At 47.0% G+C, this 18,494-nt stretch overlaps 1 protein-coding gene across 1 annotated transcript in view; it reads left to right on the top strand.

Annotated features, from left to right (window-relative positions):
* PAX2 (paired box 2) overlaps positions 1-18,494 on the top strand; it is a 95,482-nt gene that overhangs the window by 31,360 nt on the left and 45,628 nt on the right. Inside the window, 2 exon segments of the mRNA XM_060171485.1 lie at positions 11,020-11,105; positions 12,843-12,962. Coding sequence (XP_060027468.1) covers positions 11,020-11,105; positions 12,843-12,962 — 206 coding nt within the window.

Here is an 18,494-nt window from a genome sequence, read left to right as displayed (position 1 = left end):
AGTGCATTACAACAGACATGAATATAAGGGTACATACACATATCATAGAAATAGTTTCTAGACACTAGATAAATAAATAGATCCAATTAAATAGAGGAATATCTTCTCCAAAACACACATGACACGTTTAGAACAACAGGTATGTGCAATCTCTGATTATTACACATATATTTGCTCAGTTGTCCAGATCATGAATGTAAAAAGACAGAAGGGGGAGCCGGGTGGTGGTGCAGCTGGTTAAGCACACATGGCAGAAAGCTCATGGACCAGCATGAAGATCCTGGTTCCAGCCCCTGGCTCCCCACCTGCAAGGGGGTTGCTTCACAGGCGGTGAAGCAGGTCTGTAGGGTCTTTCTCTCCCCCTCCCTGTCTTCTCCTCCTCTCTCCATTTCTCTCTGCCCTATATAACAACAACGACAGCAATAATAACAGCAACAATAATAACCACAACGATAAACAACAAGGACAATGAAAGGGAAAAATTTTAAAAATAAAATAAAAAGTAAAAATAAAATAAAATAAAATAAATAATAAGACAGAAGAAAAAACCTGCTTATAACCTAATAGTTAATAAGCACAAAAGATACTAGTATAGCAATTTCCATAATAGGTGATATGGTTTAGCTGATAGGCCTTAGAGACAGACATAGGCCTGGGCCCAAAGTGTGGTTTCAGTGTTATTAAGTACAGGACTATGAGGGGAGGGAGATAGCATAATGGTTATGCAAAGAGAATCTCATGCTTGAGACTTTGAAGTCCTGGGTTCAATCCCCCACACCATCATAAGCCAGAGCTGAGCAGTGCTCTGGTAAACTTAATCAATCAATCAATCAATTAATTAAAGCACAGGACTGTGGGCAAGTTGCTAGCATCTCCATGATAAAAGAGAACATGGTTATTTGGTAAACTAGTTGGTTAGGCTTTGAATGAGAAAATGTATTTATAAGGGCAGAGGTAGATAGCATAGTGGTTAGGCAAAGAGACTCTAATGCCTGAGGCTCCGAAGTCCCAGGTTCAACACCCCCTCACCCCCTGAAGAAACCAGAGCTGAGTAGTGCTCTGGTGAAAAAAAAAAAGAAAAGAAAATGCACTTATTACAATGCTTGTCATAGTGTGAATATGAAATAAATGACAGCTACTTCTTTTACTATTATTATGCACAACTCTTTTGTTCAGGCCCTGCCTTTCATAGATTCTGCTACCTGTTCTTGAAACTATTAGTTTATTTCATCCAGTATTTAGCAGCATGGATTCTGGAGTCAGGGCTTCCGGTTAAATGCTGGCTCTACCACTTAACAGTTTGTCACCTAGAACAAGTTACTCAACTTCCCTGAGCCTCAGTTTCTGCTTCTGTTGATCAGGAATAATAATATTATGAAGTTGTGGAGAATCAATAATTCATGTGAAGTGACATATAAAGAAACGTATCAGTTCATTATGTCCCTTGAGATTGTTATATGAATAACAATGCCATTCATTATTTAGCCAACAGTTTTTCTTTTTAAGTACTTAACATTATATCAGGCACTGTTGCTAAGTGTGAAAATACAATGGCAAGAACAACAGGTTTGACACCTGCCCTTGTGAGTCTCAAAATCTGGTGGAGGACACAGTGTGCAATGAGTAAGCAAGAAAGCAAGACCCTGAGAAGAGGAAAGGAGAGATATGGACTGAAAAGCCAAGGTGGAACCAGATTGGGAAAGATTTTGAAGGCTTAGCTGAAGAAGTTCTAATTTATTTTGCCAATAAGAGGAAGAAATTATGGGGTTTATCTATATCACACACCTTCAGAAGGAAACAGAGAGAGAAAGAGACACCGGTGTATTGTCTTTGGAATACTGGAGTAAGAAACTAGGTGAGAGAGAGTAGAGGCAGGGCGGCCTGGTGTGTTAGGGGACCCACTCTACTGCTAAGTGGGGGCACATCCCTCTAGAGTTCTTTCTGTTTGTCCAGAGTGGTAGACATGCCTCTGGAGGGTTAGGAGACTGGACAGGCAGCCTTGGTCCCAGCAGCGACTCTGCAATACCTCTCCTTTCACCGTGGTATCAGACAATCTTCTAAATTTTTGGAACGGGACTGAGAAGTGGATAGCTGGTAGACCCCAGCTCTAGCTTAGCAGCCCTGACAGATGAGGGCAGAGTCAATGGAGAGAGGAGCTAGTCTGGTCACGCTCTGGGCTTGGCATGCTCTGCAGACTGGTTTCCAAATGGTTAGTTAAACACATTGCCCCTTAATTTTGAAACCTATGCATATCTTAAAGTTAAATCAATCCATATGCTTACCATTCATCATATAAACCATCACTATTGCCCCCTTGGGCCAGTCCCATGGCCCATCTAGCCTGGTAAATTGTATCAGGCCTGGGATCCCAGGGACACGTGGTAGAAGGGTTATCGCCCTCAGTGCCATTCTTAGAAAGCTAAATTGATGCAGAAATTTCACCTGGTATCTAGGAGTCCACTGGGAATCTCTATTATTTTTACTTTTTAATGTATACTTTAGATTCTACAGAAGATACAAGAGCTGATAGCTTCTTGAATTTTGGGTACTGTGTTAGTTGGAGTCAGATTAGCCAGTGGAGAGCAATGTGCAAGAATAGAAGTTTGAGTAAGGAATCTTCCTGACTCAATAAAACATTCCCCCACCTCGCTCAAGGATGGATTCCTTAACCCTTGAATGAAGTTGATGTTCTCAAATAATAGTTTAAGAGTATTCTGGAGTGTTTGCTTTAGTGCCAGTCTCTGGATCTTACCACCATCAGAAATTCTAGTTGGGAGGTCTCAAGTGGGCCCCAGTGATTAGTATTTTAGTGTGTAATCCAGGGAATTCTAATGCAGAGGGTTCAAGGACACAGTCTGAGGAAACCCACCTTCAAGCCTTTCCTTAGGACTCTCATCACTTGGAGCTCAGTTATGATTTCAGAGAAGCTATGAAAGAGGCAGACATACTTGATACGTGGGGATGAGGGAGAACCCTGATAACTTTGGAACTTGTATGCTTCAGCTATTTAATATATCCTGCTCTAGAATGGAAGGTTCTGCCTCTACTCTGAAGGGTGGTCCTCCATTCATTGTCACCATTTCCATACCTGACAGATGGAACCCTACCTGACAGATGGACAACTATCCAAATGAATCCTGCAGAGCTTGGAGTGGGCATAGGCAACACTACTAAGCTTTGCAAAAATTACAAAGTTGAGCTTAGAAAACCAGAGTTTATACTAAGTGTTCCTGGACTGTATGTGGGAACAACAGACTGGATGGACATTATTTAGTAAATTTCAGCTTTTTCCCTTTCTTGGAATATACATTAGGGAGAGTTCAGTTGTTTAGAGTTCTCAGGTGTAAAGAGAGAAGATCTCAGGTCTCTCACTTGAGGTTCTGTCATGAAAAATCTTCAGCTGTTAACACTGCACTGGCTTGCCTAGGGGCTGAACCCAGGACACAGGTCAGATACAGGCATATCTGGAAGGCCTGAAGCCATTGCCTTCATTCACTGGGCTCAACTATGTTTTTACTGAAGCAAATATCATTTTGTCTCCCTGAATGCCCCAGCTTAAAATACCCAGAGAATCTGAAGTCACTGGCAGAGGGGCCTTATACTTTTTGTTCGGTTCAGTGGGCAGTAGGACTAGCTAGTCTGGAACATTCTCTACTTTGGAATTCCTTTGATTTACAAAATCAAAAAAGTTGTTCCCCATACCAAGGATTAAAAATTTTCTGCAAAGACTCTAATATGGCCATTCTACCTCCAGAACATTTTAAACTGACTTACATATATAACATGTGTATGTTGATACTTGATTTCTTGCTCCAGACAACTTTTTCTTTTTTTCTTTAATATTTATTTCCTTTTGTTGCCCTTATTGTTGTAGTTATTATTGATGTCATTTGTTGCACAGGACAGAGAGAAATGGAGAGAGGAGGGCAAGACAGAGAGGGGAAGAGAAAGAGAGACACCTGCAGACCTGCTTCACCACCTGTGAACCAACTCCCCTGCAGGTGGGGAGCTGGGGGCTCGAACCAGGATCCTTTCGCAGCTTCAGACAACTTTTTAAAAATTACTTTTTATTTAATAGGACAGAGAGAAATTGATAAAAGAAGAAGAGACAGAGAGGGAGAAAGAGAGATATCTACAGCACTGCCTTACCACCTAAGTTTCCTTCCTGCAGGTGGAGATTAGGGGTTTAAACCCAAGTTCTTGCACATTATAGTGTGTGCATTCAATCTAGTGTGCCACCATCCAGTCCCTCTCCAAATGTTCTTTGAGCATGCTAGTGAAATGATCAAGAATCTTCCCTTCCAAAATGTAGAAGGCAGTCTGTGTCAACAGCTGATGAGGATTTTGTGAGACTATGTTTATAGATTCCTTGTACATATCCTACTGGCAACAGCTGATTCCAGCAAGTTTTCTTACTCCCATTTTCTAGAGAAAACAATGAAGCCCTTTCATTTGTTGGTCAGAATACCATAGAACTAGAGATTGGAAATAGAATCTTGGATCCTGAGCCTGTATATCTCTCTCCTTGGGTATCAATGGAATAGCTTAGTGGTTAAGGAAGAAGGTCTCACTCAAATTCATTCCCAGGACTTGCCATTTATTTAAAGACCTTATTGTGCACTTATCAAGTGCCAAATGGGTGAATATTAAGGGGACTGTGTGTTTGAAACCCTTAGAACACTACCCAGAATACAGTAAATACTCAGTAGACATCATCATCATCATTACTCGAATCTCTGCTAAAGGTGTATGGCTCCTAAAAATCCTGATGAGCCTAGTTCTGAAAATGTTGTCACCTAACTTCCTCCAAACTAAACTGTCAGAGGTCATCTCAATGCTAATGGGACCTCTTGGTATCTCCTCCCCCAGGGTAGTTTTCTTCTGCACACCATTTATTATCATATCATCTAATGTGATATGATATCATATATAGCAAAACATAATATGATGGGTAGGTTAACTTGGAAACCCTGAGGCGGACAGGGGATGGATGGATAGATGAATAGATACATTTGTACTAAGTATACATACATTATATCATTCTATTGATTTGTAAAAAGTTCCCAGCCTGCCTGGCTGTAATGAGATTTTTGAACTTTGCGTGGCGATCAATGAGAGGAATATTATTGGCCTGGAGAATTGATATACCTGCTCTCAGTGGCTTGTTCTGCTCTCGGGCTGTCCCGGCCCCCCAGGTGTACGATTCCAGCAGACACTTAACCTTTTTTACAGTGTCATCAGGCTAAAAGGAATCTAATAGTGACACAGGACTTGTGCTCAGCACTCTGCCACTATTGCTTTCCTGTCACAAATAATTTATAGCCTTCTATTTCCATCCCTGAGCCTGCACCCCAGCCTGCCTCCCACTTTCCCCCAGCTCCCAGGAATCGATACACTCACAGAGCCTCACTGGGACTTGAGGGTGCAGGGAGACAGACAGACAGACAAAGCAGGGGGAGACACAGAGAGACAAGCAGGGAAAGACAGAAAGGGGAGAAAGAGACTGGGCATGACATGGAGGAATTGAAGACGGAAGTGGGAGAAGAAGAGGAAGTAGAATCAGAAGAGGAGGAAGAGTATCGCTAGTGCTTTCAAAGGGTGTTTAGAGCTCCTGTTTCTTCCTGAGGCTCAGAAGTAGGAGGCTCATTACAAGCTTTCATGCTGACTCACAAGGCCATTGAGACAGTGCTCCAGTGTGGTGGCAGGTGGAGGCCTCCTGGGAATGAGAGAGAGAGAGGGAAAGAGACTGAGACTTGTCTATCTTTTGTGAGAGACTTAGACTCACCTGTCATATGTGTGTGTGTGTGTGTGTGTGTGTGTGAGAGAGAGAGAGAAAGAGAGAGAGGCTCCTGAGTCTCACCTATCTTGTGATGTTTGCCCTCCAGAGCTTTTCCATGGCTGCTGATGTCTCTTGTCTGTGCCTCCTTCCCAGTACCTCCAGACAGGGATCCCCAGCATGTCTCTTGGATGCTCTCTTTGGAGGTCAGGCTATGACACCTGCTGCTGCCATTCCCAGGGCTTTAAAAGTTTCTGCATGGACCATGCAAAGCAGACTGGGCCAAGAAACCTCTTGGCTGCACCTGGCTCAACCCCTGAGAAAAGCAGCCTGCTGAGGTGTCACTGTAAAAATACTACTACTAATATTATTACTAGAGCTTGGTTTTATTGAGCTAGACATCACTTTAAACACTTTATGTGGATTGTTTTACTTAACCCCCATAACAGTCTATACAGTAGATTGTATTGTTACCTTATTTCAAAGGTGTGGGGAGAAGAAATTGCCAAGGATTTCACAGGTGATAAGTAATAGAGTTGGGACTCATATTTGGGCAGAGCCCTGACCCCACCCCTTCTTCCATTGGCTTCTTCTCTTTGCTGCCACATCCTTGGGAGTGTGGGAAGTGCTAAATGCTGCAGGGTCCAAAGAAGCCCTAGAGTTCCAGGAAAAACTGAGGAGAGAGAGCATCCTGAGGGAAAAAGGGAAGGGAAGAGAAGTGGGGAGCAGGCTTCCTGCCAGGGCGGTTTCTGCAGAAACAGAAAACACTGACTTCCTTATCCCAAGTCAAGTTGTGCTCCCCAGATTCCCAACTGCACCCTCTTAGGATCTTTATGGAACACTAGGCTTTCCAGAATAAACCTACCTGTGACCCTGAAGGCCTCGTGTGTGTGTGGCTGACTTGTGGGGTCAAGAATGAAAAAGAATTGGAGGAAGAGGAGAAGGACTGAGGGAAAATAGAATCAGGCAGCTACCTAAACCCTCTACTTGACTTTATGCTTTTAGTCCCTAGTGGTGCCCCCAGAAGATTTTATTTTATTTTTAATTTATTTATTGGGGAATTAATGTTTTACATTCAACAGTAAATACAATAGTTTGTACATGCATAACATTTCTCAGTTTTCCTTATAACAATATAACCCACTAGGTCCTCTGTCATCCTTTTTGGACCTGTATTCTCTGCCCCCACCCCACCCCAGAGTCTTTTACTTTGATGCAACATGCCAGTTCCAGTTTAGGTTCTACTTGTGTTTTCTCTTCTGATCTTGTTTTTCAACTTCTACCTTAGAGTGAGATCATCCCATATTCATCCGCCAGAAGATTTTGACTGTGTACAGGAGACAGGAAGGCGATGGAGAACCCTTCACTAGCCCAGATCTTTAATTCCCTGAGATCTTCTCTGGGGACTGGCAAGTGCCCACTGCCTGGGGGTATGGATGGACACCAAGAGCATTAGTAACTCACAGTAGGCACCCTGCCCAGCTCTTGGCCCCTGCACCACCAATCTGCTGTCAGTGAGTAGTGATTTTCCATCACTTGCAGCCTCAGCTAAATCTCCACCAATACCCAAGGGGTCAGAGGTCTTGGGTAACAAAGACAAAAACTCTACAAGGCCATTCAGTTATTTGTCTCTCTCCACCCCAAGTCTGTTGCTCCCTTGGTCCAGAGCCCAGCAGCTCTCATAGGCCCAGTGAAAGCCCAGAAGCTTTTACTACAATGGATCAGGAATAGCTGTTCTGAGCTGCCCAGTCTTCTAGATTTTTTGGTGTGACACTGGCCGTAACTACTGTTTGATAAGTCTTTTTTTAAAAAAATATTTTATTTATTTTTTAATGAGAAAGATAGGAGGAGAGAGAGAAAGAACCAGACATCACTCTGGTACATGTGTTGCCAGGGATTGAACTCAGGACCTCATGCTTGAGAGCCCAATGCTTTATCCACTGCACCACCTCCTGGACCACACCTATTTGATAATTCTGTTGAGCCTATGATACAAACCTTCTACCTCCTCAACTTTTGTTGATGACCTTCTGTTAGCTCCTTTTTGAAGCTCCAGACCACCTCAAAACATGCCATCTCTTGCTAACTCCTTTCCTGTGCCATCAATTCTGTTTTCTCTGTTCCACATTGCTCTCAAAATCACTCCCATTCTCCTGAGAAACTTGAGTCTCTCCCTCTGCTGATTCTTTCTCCTTAGTCTACTCTCTTAGCAAGGTCTTTTTTTTTTTTACCCTAAACAACCTTTCTTCCACCACCAGTTTTCATACTTTTCTCTCTTTTCTTTTCCTACCAACTTGTGAAACCAATAGTCTACTTTCATTGCTTCCCTCCTACTTTCTCCCCAGTCTTCCCTTTGTTTGACTATTTTCCCAGTTGTTCTATAGAGAACATTGTCCTCAAGGTCAATAGTAGTCACCCAAATTCCAAATTTTCTTCCTATTCCCCCTCCCTTCCCTTTATTTATTTAATATTTATTTATTTATTTATTTATTTTTATGTCATCACTGATGTTGTGGACTCTGTTCTCCTCCAGTGATTTCAGTGGATTGTGCTATTTCCTGAGGTTCTTCTCCCATTCTCAAAAGTGGGTATCCTTCAGTAACCACTCCTCAGGCCTCTTGTCCCTTTGAATATTTGTTTCTTTGACACTCTCCTAAATCCAGATGTGCTGTGCCAGCTGGGGCACAAGCTGCCCACACTGCCTCTTCTCCCCCACCTCAAAGGCTGCACATCTGAGACCAAAACCAGTCCCTTTCTCACATGGTTCTTCTGGACAGTGGGGCAAACCTTGCAGATATACAGACGTGGAGCTATAGAACCATGGCTAACTTCAGTGAGTTGCCGTACTTTGTGTTCTGCCTTTCTGACATCTTGCATTTTCTTCCCTCTCTTTCCTGAGACCAGCCTCTACTGTTTGGTGCCTGTAGATTGCTTTGCTAGGAGAATCTTATGCATGTTGCCTCTGGTTTAAAAACCACCTTTGTCAGACCTTCTAAACCTCATTCCTATCTGTTGGGGATGGGGTATGGGGAGGAGCCACGATAAAAAAAAATCACCAAAAGCACAAATGTTGGATGTTGAATTCTATCTTTGTCCCAACTGCCATTTGTGATCTTGAACAAGTCATGTAACTTATGTCAGTTCTGGCTTACAAAATCTGCAAAATGGGGGTAATAGTATCTACTTTAGTGATGGTCATTGTGCATATGAAGAGTTGTATATATAAGTAGTCCAAGCTTCAAGTAATATTGGTGCATAATAGATGCTTGGTAAATAGCTGATCACTGATATTATGACTTTCAAGTTTGGAGCCTTATTTCCTCTCTCCCTTCCATACTTTCTCCTTTCCTGGCTGTCTGGACCTGTCTTTGGCCTTGGAAACATCATGCTTTCTTGGCTGCCAGGCTTTGCTGCTATCCTCCTCTAGAATGTGCTCAGAGTGCCCTTCCTCCCACTTCTTTTCTCATCTTAGGGATCTCATATTAATATCGCTTTGCAGCTGAAGAAACTGAGGAGCCCACAGCCCCATGACCTTTTAAATGGTGGAGTCAGAAGTGGGAGTTGAAGCCCCTCCTTTCAGCTCAGTGCCCTTTCCACTTCCCTCAGGCTTCTGCCCCTGTGTGTTCAGCCTTACTCTGCTTTGAAGATCTGCATCAATATCCACCTCCTCGGTGACTCTTCCAGCCGGCTCTTCTCACATGTAAAGGGAGGCAATTCTTCCTCTGCATCCTGCTAGCACTTACTGCTGGCCCTCTTGGGGTTGTTGCTTAGCTTTCTTTGGGTATGTGCCTTCTTTCCCCAACTTTATCTGCAGCTTTATGAGACAAGGTGCTTGTCTGGTTGTTTGCAGGTGCTCAGTCAAAGCTGGTTGAAGTAGGGTCCACTTGTGGCTTGTGACTTGCCTGCCTTATGGAGGGGAACTTTGGCTCAATCACCTCTCTGTGGGGGTGGGGGAATGCTTTTGGTAAAGTTGCTCCCAGGGCCAAGCGGTGGCGAACCTGGTTAAGCACACATACTATAGTGCACAAGGACCTGGGTTTGAGCCCCTGGTTCTCACCTCAAGGGGAAAAGCTTCACAAATGGTGAAATAGGTCTGCAGGTGTCTCTCTATCTCTCCCTGTCTACCCCTCACCACTCTCAATTTCTCTCTGTCTCTATTCAATAATAAATAAAAAATAAAAAACATTAAAAAATCATTTGCTTCCAAGGGGACCTAATTAACCCCCTGTGTGGAGGGAAACACTCCTCTATCCTGGCCTCAGATCTGTCTTTTGCATCCCTGAACCCTTAGCCTTTCTTGTCACTTATTAGTAGGCTGAATCCCAGCTCTGCAGTATTTGAGGGGGCATTTCCCAGAGTGGAATGGGTTTGGTCATGAGGCTTTATCCCTTAGGCTGTCAAAGAAACTGTGACCTGAACAAGACTTCAGGAAAGGAGGCCGCCAAGCCAGAGCCAGAGCAGAGCAGGGCTCTGACTAGTTTGAGAGAAGTCTGTAGACTGGAGAGAAACTTAATAAAGGCCCGGCCTCTGGTGAAGAGACATGTGCTGTGTTGGAATCCTATGACCCAGCCCTGCCTCGGCCAAGTCTTCCCTCTGGAAATAGGGAGTCTTGGTCTTCCCCTCAACTCTGGAGGACTGTGATATGATCCCAGTAGACAAGCCAGCTCCAGAATCTTCTCTAAATCTCGCAAGCCCTGGCCCTGGGAGGAGCTAGGTATATGACTGAGGAGGAAAGGGTGGCCAGCAAGCCACCAGGGCAGCCCCCAGTCCTAGAAATGGGGGGGGGGGAAGCAACGCTGTGCTCCACTTGCTCTATACTCTCACCCTGGCAAGCTGCAGTTGTTTTGTGTATTGTATAGAGACAGAGAAAAAATGAGAGGGAAAGGGGAGCTGGGGGACAGAGAAAGAGATATCTGTAATACTGCTTCACTGCTCCTGAAGCTTTCCCCCTACAGGTGAGGACTGGGGAGCTTGAACCCAGGTCCTTGCATGTTGAAACATGTGTGCTATGCCAGGCACACCACTGCCCAGCCCCCACAAGCTGCAGCTTGGACCCTGCACAGAGCAGGGCAGGATGCAGACCACAGCAGTGTGGAGGTTGCCTTGCAGGAGTCAACAGGTGCCTTGCAGGAATCAGTGAGGGATGGGGTGTGGGGGCAGATGAGTGAGGAGCAGGGCTAGCTGGCTTTGGCCAGGACAGAAAAGCCACCTGTGATGCTGATGTTGCTGTAACACTGTTGCAGGATCATACGGACCAAAGTTCAGCAGCCGTTCCACCCAACACCGGATGGGGCTGGGACGGGAGTGACTGCCCCTGGCCACACCATTGGTAAGAGGCTCAGGGAAGGGGGAAGCTAGGCCACACCTGGGAGAGCCAGAAGTGAGATTCAGGCACCACCATATTTCATCCCACATCCCCAGCCACCCTAAGGAACTGGCTTCCTGCCCACCTGAGACTCAAGGACGTTTTCTTGAGAATGACTAGTCCTTACTCTCCCTGAATCCTAGAGGTCTGGGGACTCCCTGAGAAAGTAACTCACTAGCATATGCTCAGCTTTCCACCCACATCTCTGGCAGCTGCTTTGCCTACCTGTCTCTCTCTCTCTCTCCATCTTTCTTTCTATCTCTCCTTCATTTCTTCATCTCTCCCTCTCTTTCTTGCCCTGATCAATATTTTCTCCCTTGCTCTTTCTTCTCCTTCCCTTCCTCTTCTGTTTTGATCTGGTTTTGCTTCCCTTACTGTTCTGCTTTCTTTTATATTTGCTTTTTTACTCCATATTTTTTGTCTTGTTTTATTTTTTGTTGTTCTCTCCTGCCCAAGGTTTGGAGGTCCCAGGTTCAGTCCTTGGCTTCACCATAAACTAGAGCTGAGCAGTGCTCTAGGAAAAGAAAGTGTCTGGTTCTTTTTTCCCCTTCCTCTCCCCTCTTCTCTCTTCCTCCTTGCCCACCCTGTTTGTCTCTGTCCTTTCTCTCCTCTCTGTATGTAAAACTCTGGATTGCTCCTTCCATCTCCTCCATCCCTCTGCCTCCTTCTTCATAGTCTTTTTCTTCTTGATCAGTCTCTCTTAATCTTGGTCTCTCTCTCTTTTGCCCATTTGGTAACTCTCTTTCTCTCTCTAACCTCCTTATTTATTGATTCTTGCTCTAGACCGCCCCAGAGAGACACAGCTCAGACCTACAAGCACATCTGCTAGCACTGTCCCCTCCCCCTGCCCCAGTACTGTCTTCCCTTTGACCAAAGGGCCTTTGATGCTGCCGCCGTAGCTATGGATGAGGCCCAGGGTTCGAGGGACTGGGATATGGTTAGACGTCCCCTGCTGCTTCTCTTGGCAGCTTGTCCCCCTTTCTCTTGATCAGTGGAAAGTAGAAATGGCTGGTCCCAGCTATCCCAGAGTTGGCAGATGCTGTTGTATGCAAGCCTGAGTTACAGGGTGTGCTGGAGGTAGGGCTGAGGAGGGCTGTGCCAGAGCTGGTCACCAGGCAGTGAATGTGTACGCTAGTCTGTGCCCTGGGCCTATAAGATTGGGAACAGCTCAAGTGATCTCAGGACCAGGAGCCACTGGGAGAGAGGAGCTGTGCCCTCCTGGGGTACATCAGAATCATTCCTATGTCTCCTGGAGAATCCAGGATGGGTCTTAGGAAGTCACAGTCTGGAAGGCAGGGATCTGGGCTCCTTTAGAAGGGTTTGGGATGAGCTATGCAAGCAGGCCTCCTAGAAACTGTGTGCTCTGCAGTATTGCTGAGTTGCTTTCTAGGCTGAGCCAGTTTGAGGATTCCCACTCATTTTTAGTGGAGTGACTTCAGGCTCCTTGTGAGATCTATAGGTCTATGAAGGACTAGGGTTGTCTGACCATGATTTAGCCTAGGGCTGGGTGGAGGAATGAAGACCCTGAGCTGTATAGAGCAGTACAGTTACCACCACCCCCAAACTCCCAGGAAGACAGGGACTATGGTCTCCCCATGGCCCTGATTTCCTCTGCTCCACTCTGCCCCCAGCCTTGGGGTTGTGACCTGCAATAGCAACTGCTATGCTGATGATGTTTCCCTCCTTCCTCCTCTCACCCAGTTCCCAGCACAGCCTCCCCGCCTGTTTCCAGCGCCTCCAATGATCCGGTGGGCTCCTACTCCATCAACGGGATCCTAGGCATCCCTCGCTCCAATGGCGAGAAGAGGAAACGTGATGAAGGTAGGGAGGAGGGAAGAGGCTTGGCTTCCCTTGTGCATGCTTTGTCCTTGGACTCAGAGCTCCGGTTTCGGCCCGGCCTTGCAGCTGCTCTGCTGGGAGATCAATTTTAGTCACAAAGCCCAGGTCCCCCTACTTCCCTGCTGGCTCCAAAGAGTCAGGGGGGGTGGGCACCAGCATCACCATCTGCTCAGTAGCCCCGACTGCTTCCCCTTTGCTGGGACTTACTCTGAAGATCCCAATGGGATGCCAGGAACAGAAGCATGAACCATGTACCTTGGGGAGGTTTTAGAAGTTGGGGAGCAGCTGGTCCCTGACCTGAGGATGAACGCTGACCTGTCTTATCCTCAGATGACCCCAGACCACCAGGAGTTTGGGGGCCATGTCTTTTATCCGTGATTCACCGACACTATTCCCATCTAGACCACTCAGAGGGCTAGGTAGGTGCCTTCTCTGCTCTTCTCTATGGGAGGAGACACCACTTAGGGTCCTCTCTGGTCTGTCCCATAGCTCTCTTTAACATCGTATCTTTAACATCGCTCTCTTTAACAGCGGTCAGCCAGCTGTTAGACCTGAAGTTAAAGATGTGGGGTGGAAATAAGGCGAGAGTGATAACAGGAGCTTAGGAGAAGGTGTTTTATAAATGTTGAGACACTAGGGGTCTCTTGACCATCCAGTTCTCTTCTGATACTTAAGGCCAAGCTGGGCATGCTAAACAGATAGCAGTGTCTGGAGCCTGTGTGCTGCCCCAATCCCATGGTCTTGTTGGGGAGGCAAGACCCTCCTGGTCTAGGAAGGGCAGATGGTTTTAAGAGCATCTCTTGTGAAATAGACTCTTTGAAAGATGAGCACAGAGGAAATGACCCTATGTCCTAGTGGCCCAGGACATTTCCAATTTATGCCTTTGTCTCTGTATCTTGGCCAGTCAGCATCTTCCCCCCCTCCCCTCTCAGAAATGTCCTATTTGGACAACAAATCATATGGCAACCCCCAAGCACAGACACACCCTTGACTGGGGTGGCTTTTGTGAATAAGGAAGAAAGAAGGGGGTAGCACTGAGATTCCCCAAGCCCAGGCTGGGGTGCTAGCAGCCTGGCCTCCAGCAGAAGGGCCAGTCGAGGAGAGGCCTGGTCTGGCAAGACAGTGATGACCTGGTGCTGGCCTCCTTCCAGAAGCCCTAATGGCCTCGTTTCACAGGGAAACAGCTTGTCTGGCTCTATTTCTCCTTCTTCCAAAATATCCAAACCCATTTGGCTGCCACGGCCTTTGCCACTCACTAAATTTCATTGTGGTTGTTTTGGCGGCTGCCCCTAATGGGCAGGGGGAGGCCACAGGCAAGGCCCTAAGTCTCAGTTCTCCCTCAGGGTTTCCATGCTCAGGCCTTAGCCAAGTGCTCCCACCCTACCCCTCTTAGCCCCTGAATGGTTTACAAGATCCTGTCTCACACCCTACATTATAAGGCTTTCTCCTTTAACCAGTAGCCCCTGCAGTTTTCTGTTTTGTTTTATTTTGTTTCATTTTATTTTGCTTTGCTTTGCTTTTCTTTGCTTTGTTTCTGAGTGTGAGATGTCCAAGGAGGACAGGAAGCCACAGTGCCTCTCTCTGAACTTCTCTGCATTGGTCTTCAGTTTGAGAGAAGCACACTCTCTACCTCCTGGGCTTCTGTGGACCATGCAAGGAGTCAGGGTAGGGAACCACTGGCCTGAGGCTTTGGTCACCCCAGGTCAGGACAGCTGGTTCAGAACAGAGCACTCTCCTCTCTGAACCACTGACCGCGCTCATTGTTTCACATCAATTCAACTCAGTGAACTATTCCTACACAGCAGTTGTAAGAAGAGCTCGGTGCTCTAAGGGAGAACAAGATATGATTCTTGTCCTGAAGGAGCTTATAGTCTAGTGGGGCGTGCAAAGCACATTAGCCCAGAGAACAGCAAGGCCCATCAGATATCTGTGTTGTGAGGGAGGTCTGGGCAGCAGGCCATGGAGCTGTGGCAGAGTGGGGTGGGGTGTGGGGATCTGGTCTTTGTGGAGGGGCCTATGGGAAAGATGAGGAGTATGTTCAAAGACAATGGTCAAGGGTCATGTGAAAGTCCATCTGATAAACTGAGCTTTGTGGCTAGAAGGTTCTATGGGGGAGACAATTTCAGGGGCACTATGGGATGAAAATGTGCATTATCATGCACAAAGACCCAGGTTCAACTCGTAGGACCCCACCTGCTGGGAGAAAGCTTCACAAGCAGTGAAGTAGTGCTGCAAATATCTCCCTTTATCTCTTGCTCTCTGTCTCCCATTCTGTACTACCAAAATTAAAACAAAACAGCATGAGGGAAGATAGTGGGAAGTTAGTGAACTAGCTAGGGTGGGGTGGGGTGGCAGGCGATGGGGGTCAAGGCTAGAACAGGTACAGAGCTTGAGCTATTTCTGCAGACACATGTATTGAACTACTGAAAGGAACACACTGTGTGGAGAGGGAGAAGGGAAGGACTGGGGCTGGGACACCCACCCTGTAGCAGGATGAGGGTGATGGGAAGGCCACTTATAAAGCAGCTGGAATCTCTCTTATGCCTCCTGCTGCTTCAACACTTACCTCCTGGGTCAAACCTAGTGGAAAGATCCTTCCTTCCCCCTCAGGCATCTCCTCTCTCTCTCTCTTCCTCCTTCCTCCCTCCTTTTCTTTCTCTCTCTCTCTCTCTCTCTCTCTCTCTCTCTCTTTCTTCCTATCTTTCTTGGGAGGCGAGGATTCTCTTGCCTTTCTCTCGACCAACCCCAGATCAGATGGTACTCTCCTTTTCCTAGTGCAGGTCGGGATGACAGGTCTCTCAGACTCTTCTCTCTAGCTCCCCAGCAATCACCCCACCCCCATTCCCCACCCTACACAGGTTTGATCCATGGGACCCAGGTGGAAAGGTGGAAGGAAGACAAGACCAGAGCAACAGCCGACTTTCCACAGCCCTTCCCCCTTCCCCCACTCTGGGTGCCCAGTTTGCATTAGGGAGCAGCTCAGATGATTAAGAATAGGGGAGATAATTATGTGTCAAGATGATGTAGCCCAACTCGGCAGTCAGGCCAAGGTAGTATAGCAGCTGGCAGGCCAGTGTCAGGAGGCAGTGTCTGCCAGGCTGCACAGACATCCAGGTGTGTCCTGAAGCTACTGGGCTAGCTCTGCAGGCACAGAAAGGAACTGACTTGGGGCTCTGAGGGGTGCTGGGCTAGAAACAGGGACACTTTTCAAGGGACCAGACCCTTCAGGGAGTGGAAAGGCAGGTGTCTCTCTAGCAGGTCCCGCTGCCCCCACCAGGTGGTCCCTTTCAGGCCCCACAGGCTGTGGCCTCTCTCTAACAGCACCATCCCCTGAGGGCAAGTCATGGGCCTCTGTGTCCTCCAGGAAGCCGTTCTGGGTACGGTCCGGCCTATTCCTCAGCTCTAACAATGTCGCGGTGGTGGGCATTAGTGAGGACAATCACTGCAGCGTGCACTGGCATTATTGGAGACAATCTCAGCAGTAGTTATTGGTGTTCACAGTGATAATACCCAGAGCGTTATTGGCATTGGCACTCAGAATATGGACAGTGTTATTAGTATCTGCAGCAATCATATCAGTGGGGATATTAGTAAAGGGCCGATCAGCTGTGACTCTGGGGAAGAAGGCAGCTGACAGTGAAGCTGCTAGAGAATCCATCTCATGCCTTGGCCTTCAGAAGTATGGGAAAGTCCCAGACTCCCCTTTGAGAACCATGCATGTAAGAAGCGTTAACCCTTCTGCCCCCACTCCCACCCCCAAAGAGTCCAGGAGCTTCCACACTGAGACACGTAGATGCAGCAAAGATAGATGAAGAGGTCATGCCACAAAGCATCTACGAGACAGACTATCCAGTAATCTGAGAAGGCAGATCCTCATTTAGTACCCTGTTAAAGTCTTTACCCCATTTTAACTACAAACGCTACAGATTTGGCTGGGTTCTGTGGGCCCCTGGTTGCTGCTTTCCTGAGTGTTGCAAGCCCTCACCTGGACAGAGGCTGTCATAGTTCCCATCCCACATTGAAACCGGGCAAAGCAAAGTCCTTTGCCTTCACACACTCGCTTTCGGCAGTGACCCAAAGCATTACTGTCCACTGGTGCTGCAGCACCGAGCAATTACATAACTTGTCCAGAAATCCAAATGAAGTCATATGGTGCAAGTCTGCTGCTGTGGGAGGGGAGGTGTGTTGGTATCAGCCTCCAATGTGTGGGATTGCAGGGGGGCTGTGATTTTGCTTTCCATTAATTAGGCACACAATGAGTTGTGCTGTTGAGTGGTGCCAAACTGGTGCTGTTGTGCTTTTGCAGGCAGGCAGGTTGCATGGCTGCAGACGGCCAGAGTTCTGTCACTGCTACTAATCGTTGCCTCCTGCTTTGGATGAGCCATAACTGGAAGAAGCAGTTTGTTTCCTTAGTTAGTTGCCCTCCTAGAAGTCCCTGAGTGTGATGCTCAGGTTAGACTTGAAGCCAATGAAGAGATGAGACTGTGGAAATGAGGTCCACCTTCCCCACCTAGGAGCCCTGGCTTCAGCTAGTGACAGCTGCAGAAATCCCACTGAGAAGGAGGATTCAGGTTCAAGGCCAGTGGGAATGGATAGGCATCCAGGCTTGTGGTCAAGGGAGCAGGCTCCGGAGTGGACCACAGCTAGGTTTGGATGTTAGCCCCCTGGACCTTTCACTTAACCTTCATCAGCTCAGCCTTCTTCTCTATAAAACAGAGATACTAATAGCTCCAACATCATGAGGACTGTGGAAGGACTACCCTAGCTATGGCTGCAGAGAATTGAACCAACTCCATCTTGGAAAACGTTCTGGGGAGAAGGCCTACTTGGTGCTTCTTGGGAGGGTGGGGGGTGGGGTGGGGATGGGGTGAATGAAGTCAGGCCAGAAAGCAATGAATTTGGGTGCAGACTCCTTGGTGTTGGTGTGGCTCCTCTGACTGGAAAGCTGGACTAAACTAACAAGTGGTAGCCTCCATGCATGACTGGGGGATCTCTTGTCCAGCTCTGCCTACTCATTTTCTCTGAACTCTATGTCACCTATAAGCACTGGCTCAGCATCTTAGGTATATAAATCATGACAGGACAGCCTTCTTATTTAACAGGGAGACACTGGTGAGCCCCTCTGCTCACAAATATAATTTTGTTTGCTTACCTTGGGAAAGGCATGCTTGTTTTCAGATCCGCTGTAATCTTTACAGTTTGTTCAAGTGTGTGTGCGCATGTGCTTTCTACTATTCTTTGATCTCCGGGTGGAAGAGGATGTGGGGTGCCACACACTGGGCAGACACTCATTTCCTGGGTTGTGTAGAGACTTGAAGAGATGATCCCACATGAGCATGAGTATGTTTGTCCTCGGTACCAGGGAACCAGGAGACCACTAAGTCAGGCCCGAGTGTGGCAAACTTTGGTGGCCTCCCAAAGGGTCACATAGGCCTCACCTTACATTCTGGTGGCAAAGGCACAGACTGTCCTGAGTCTGCCTCCGAGGTTGGCCTGGGGCCCAAGGCTATAGGA

Source organism: Erinaceus europaeus, chromosome 14 (assembly GCF_950295315.1).
Source record: "Erinaceus europaeus chromosome 14, mEriEur2.1, whole genome shotgun sequence".
Classification (NCBI taxonomy): Eukaryota; Metazoa; Chordata; class Mammalia; order Eulipotyphla; family Erinaceidae; genus Erinaceus; species Erinaceus europaeus.
Note: the sequence above shows the minus strand (reverse complement) of the source record. Positions and strands in the feature narration are given on the sequence as shown.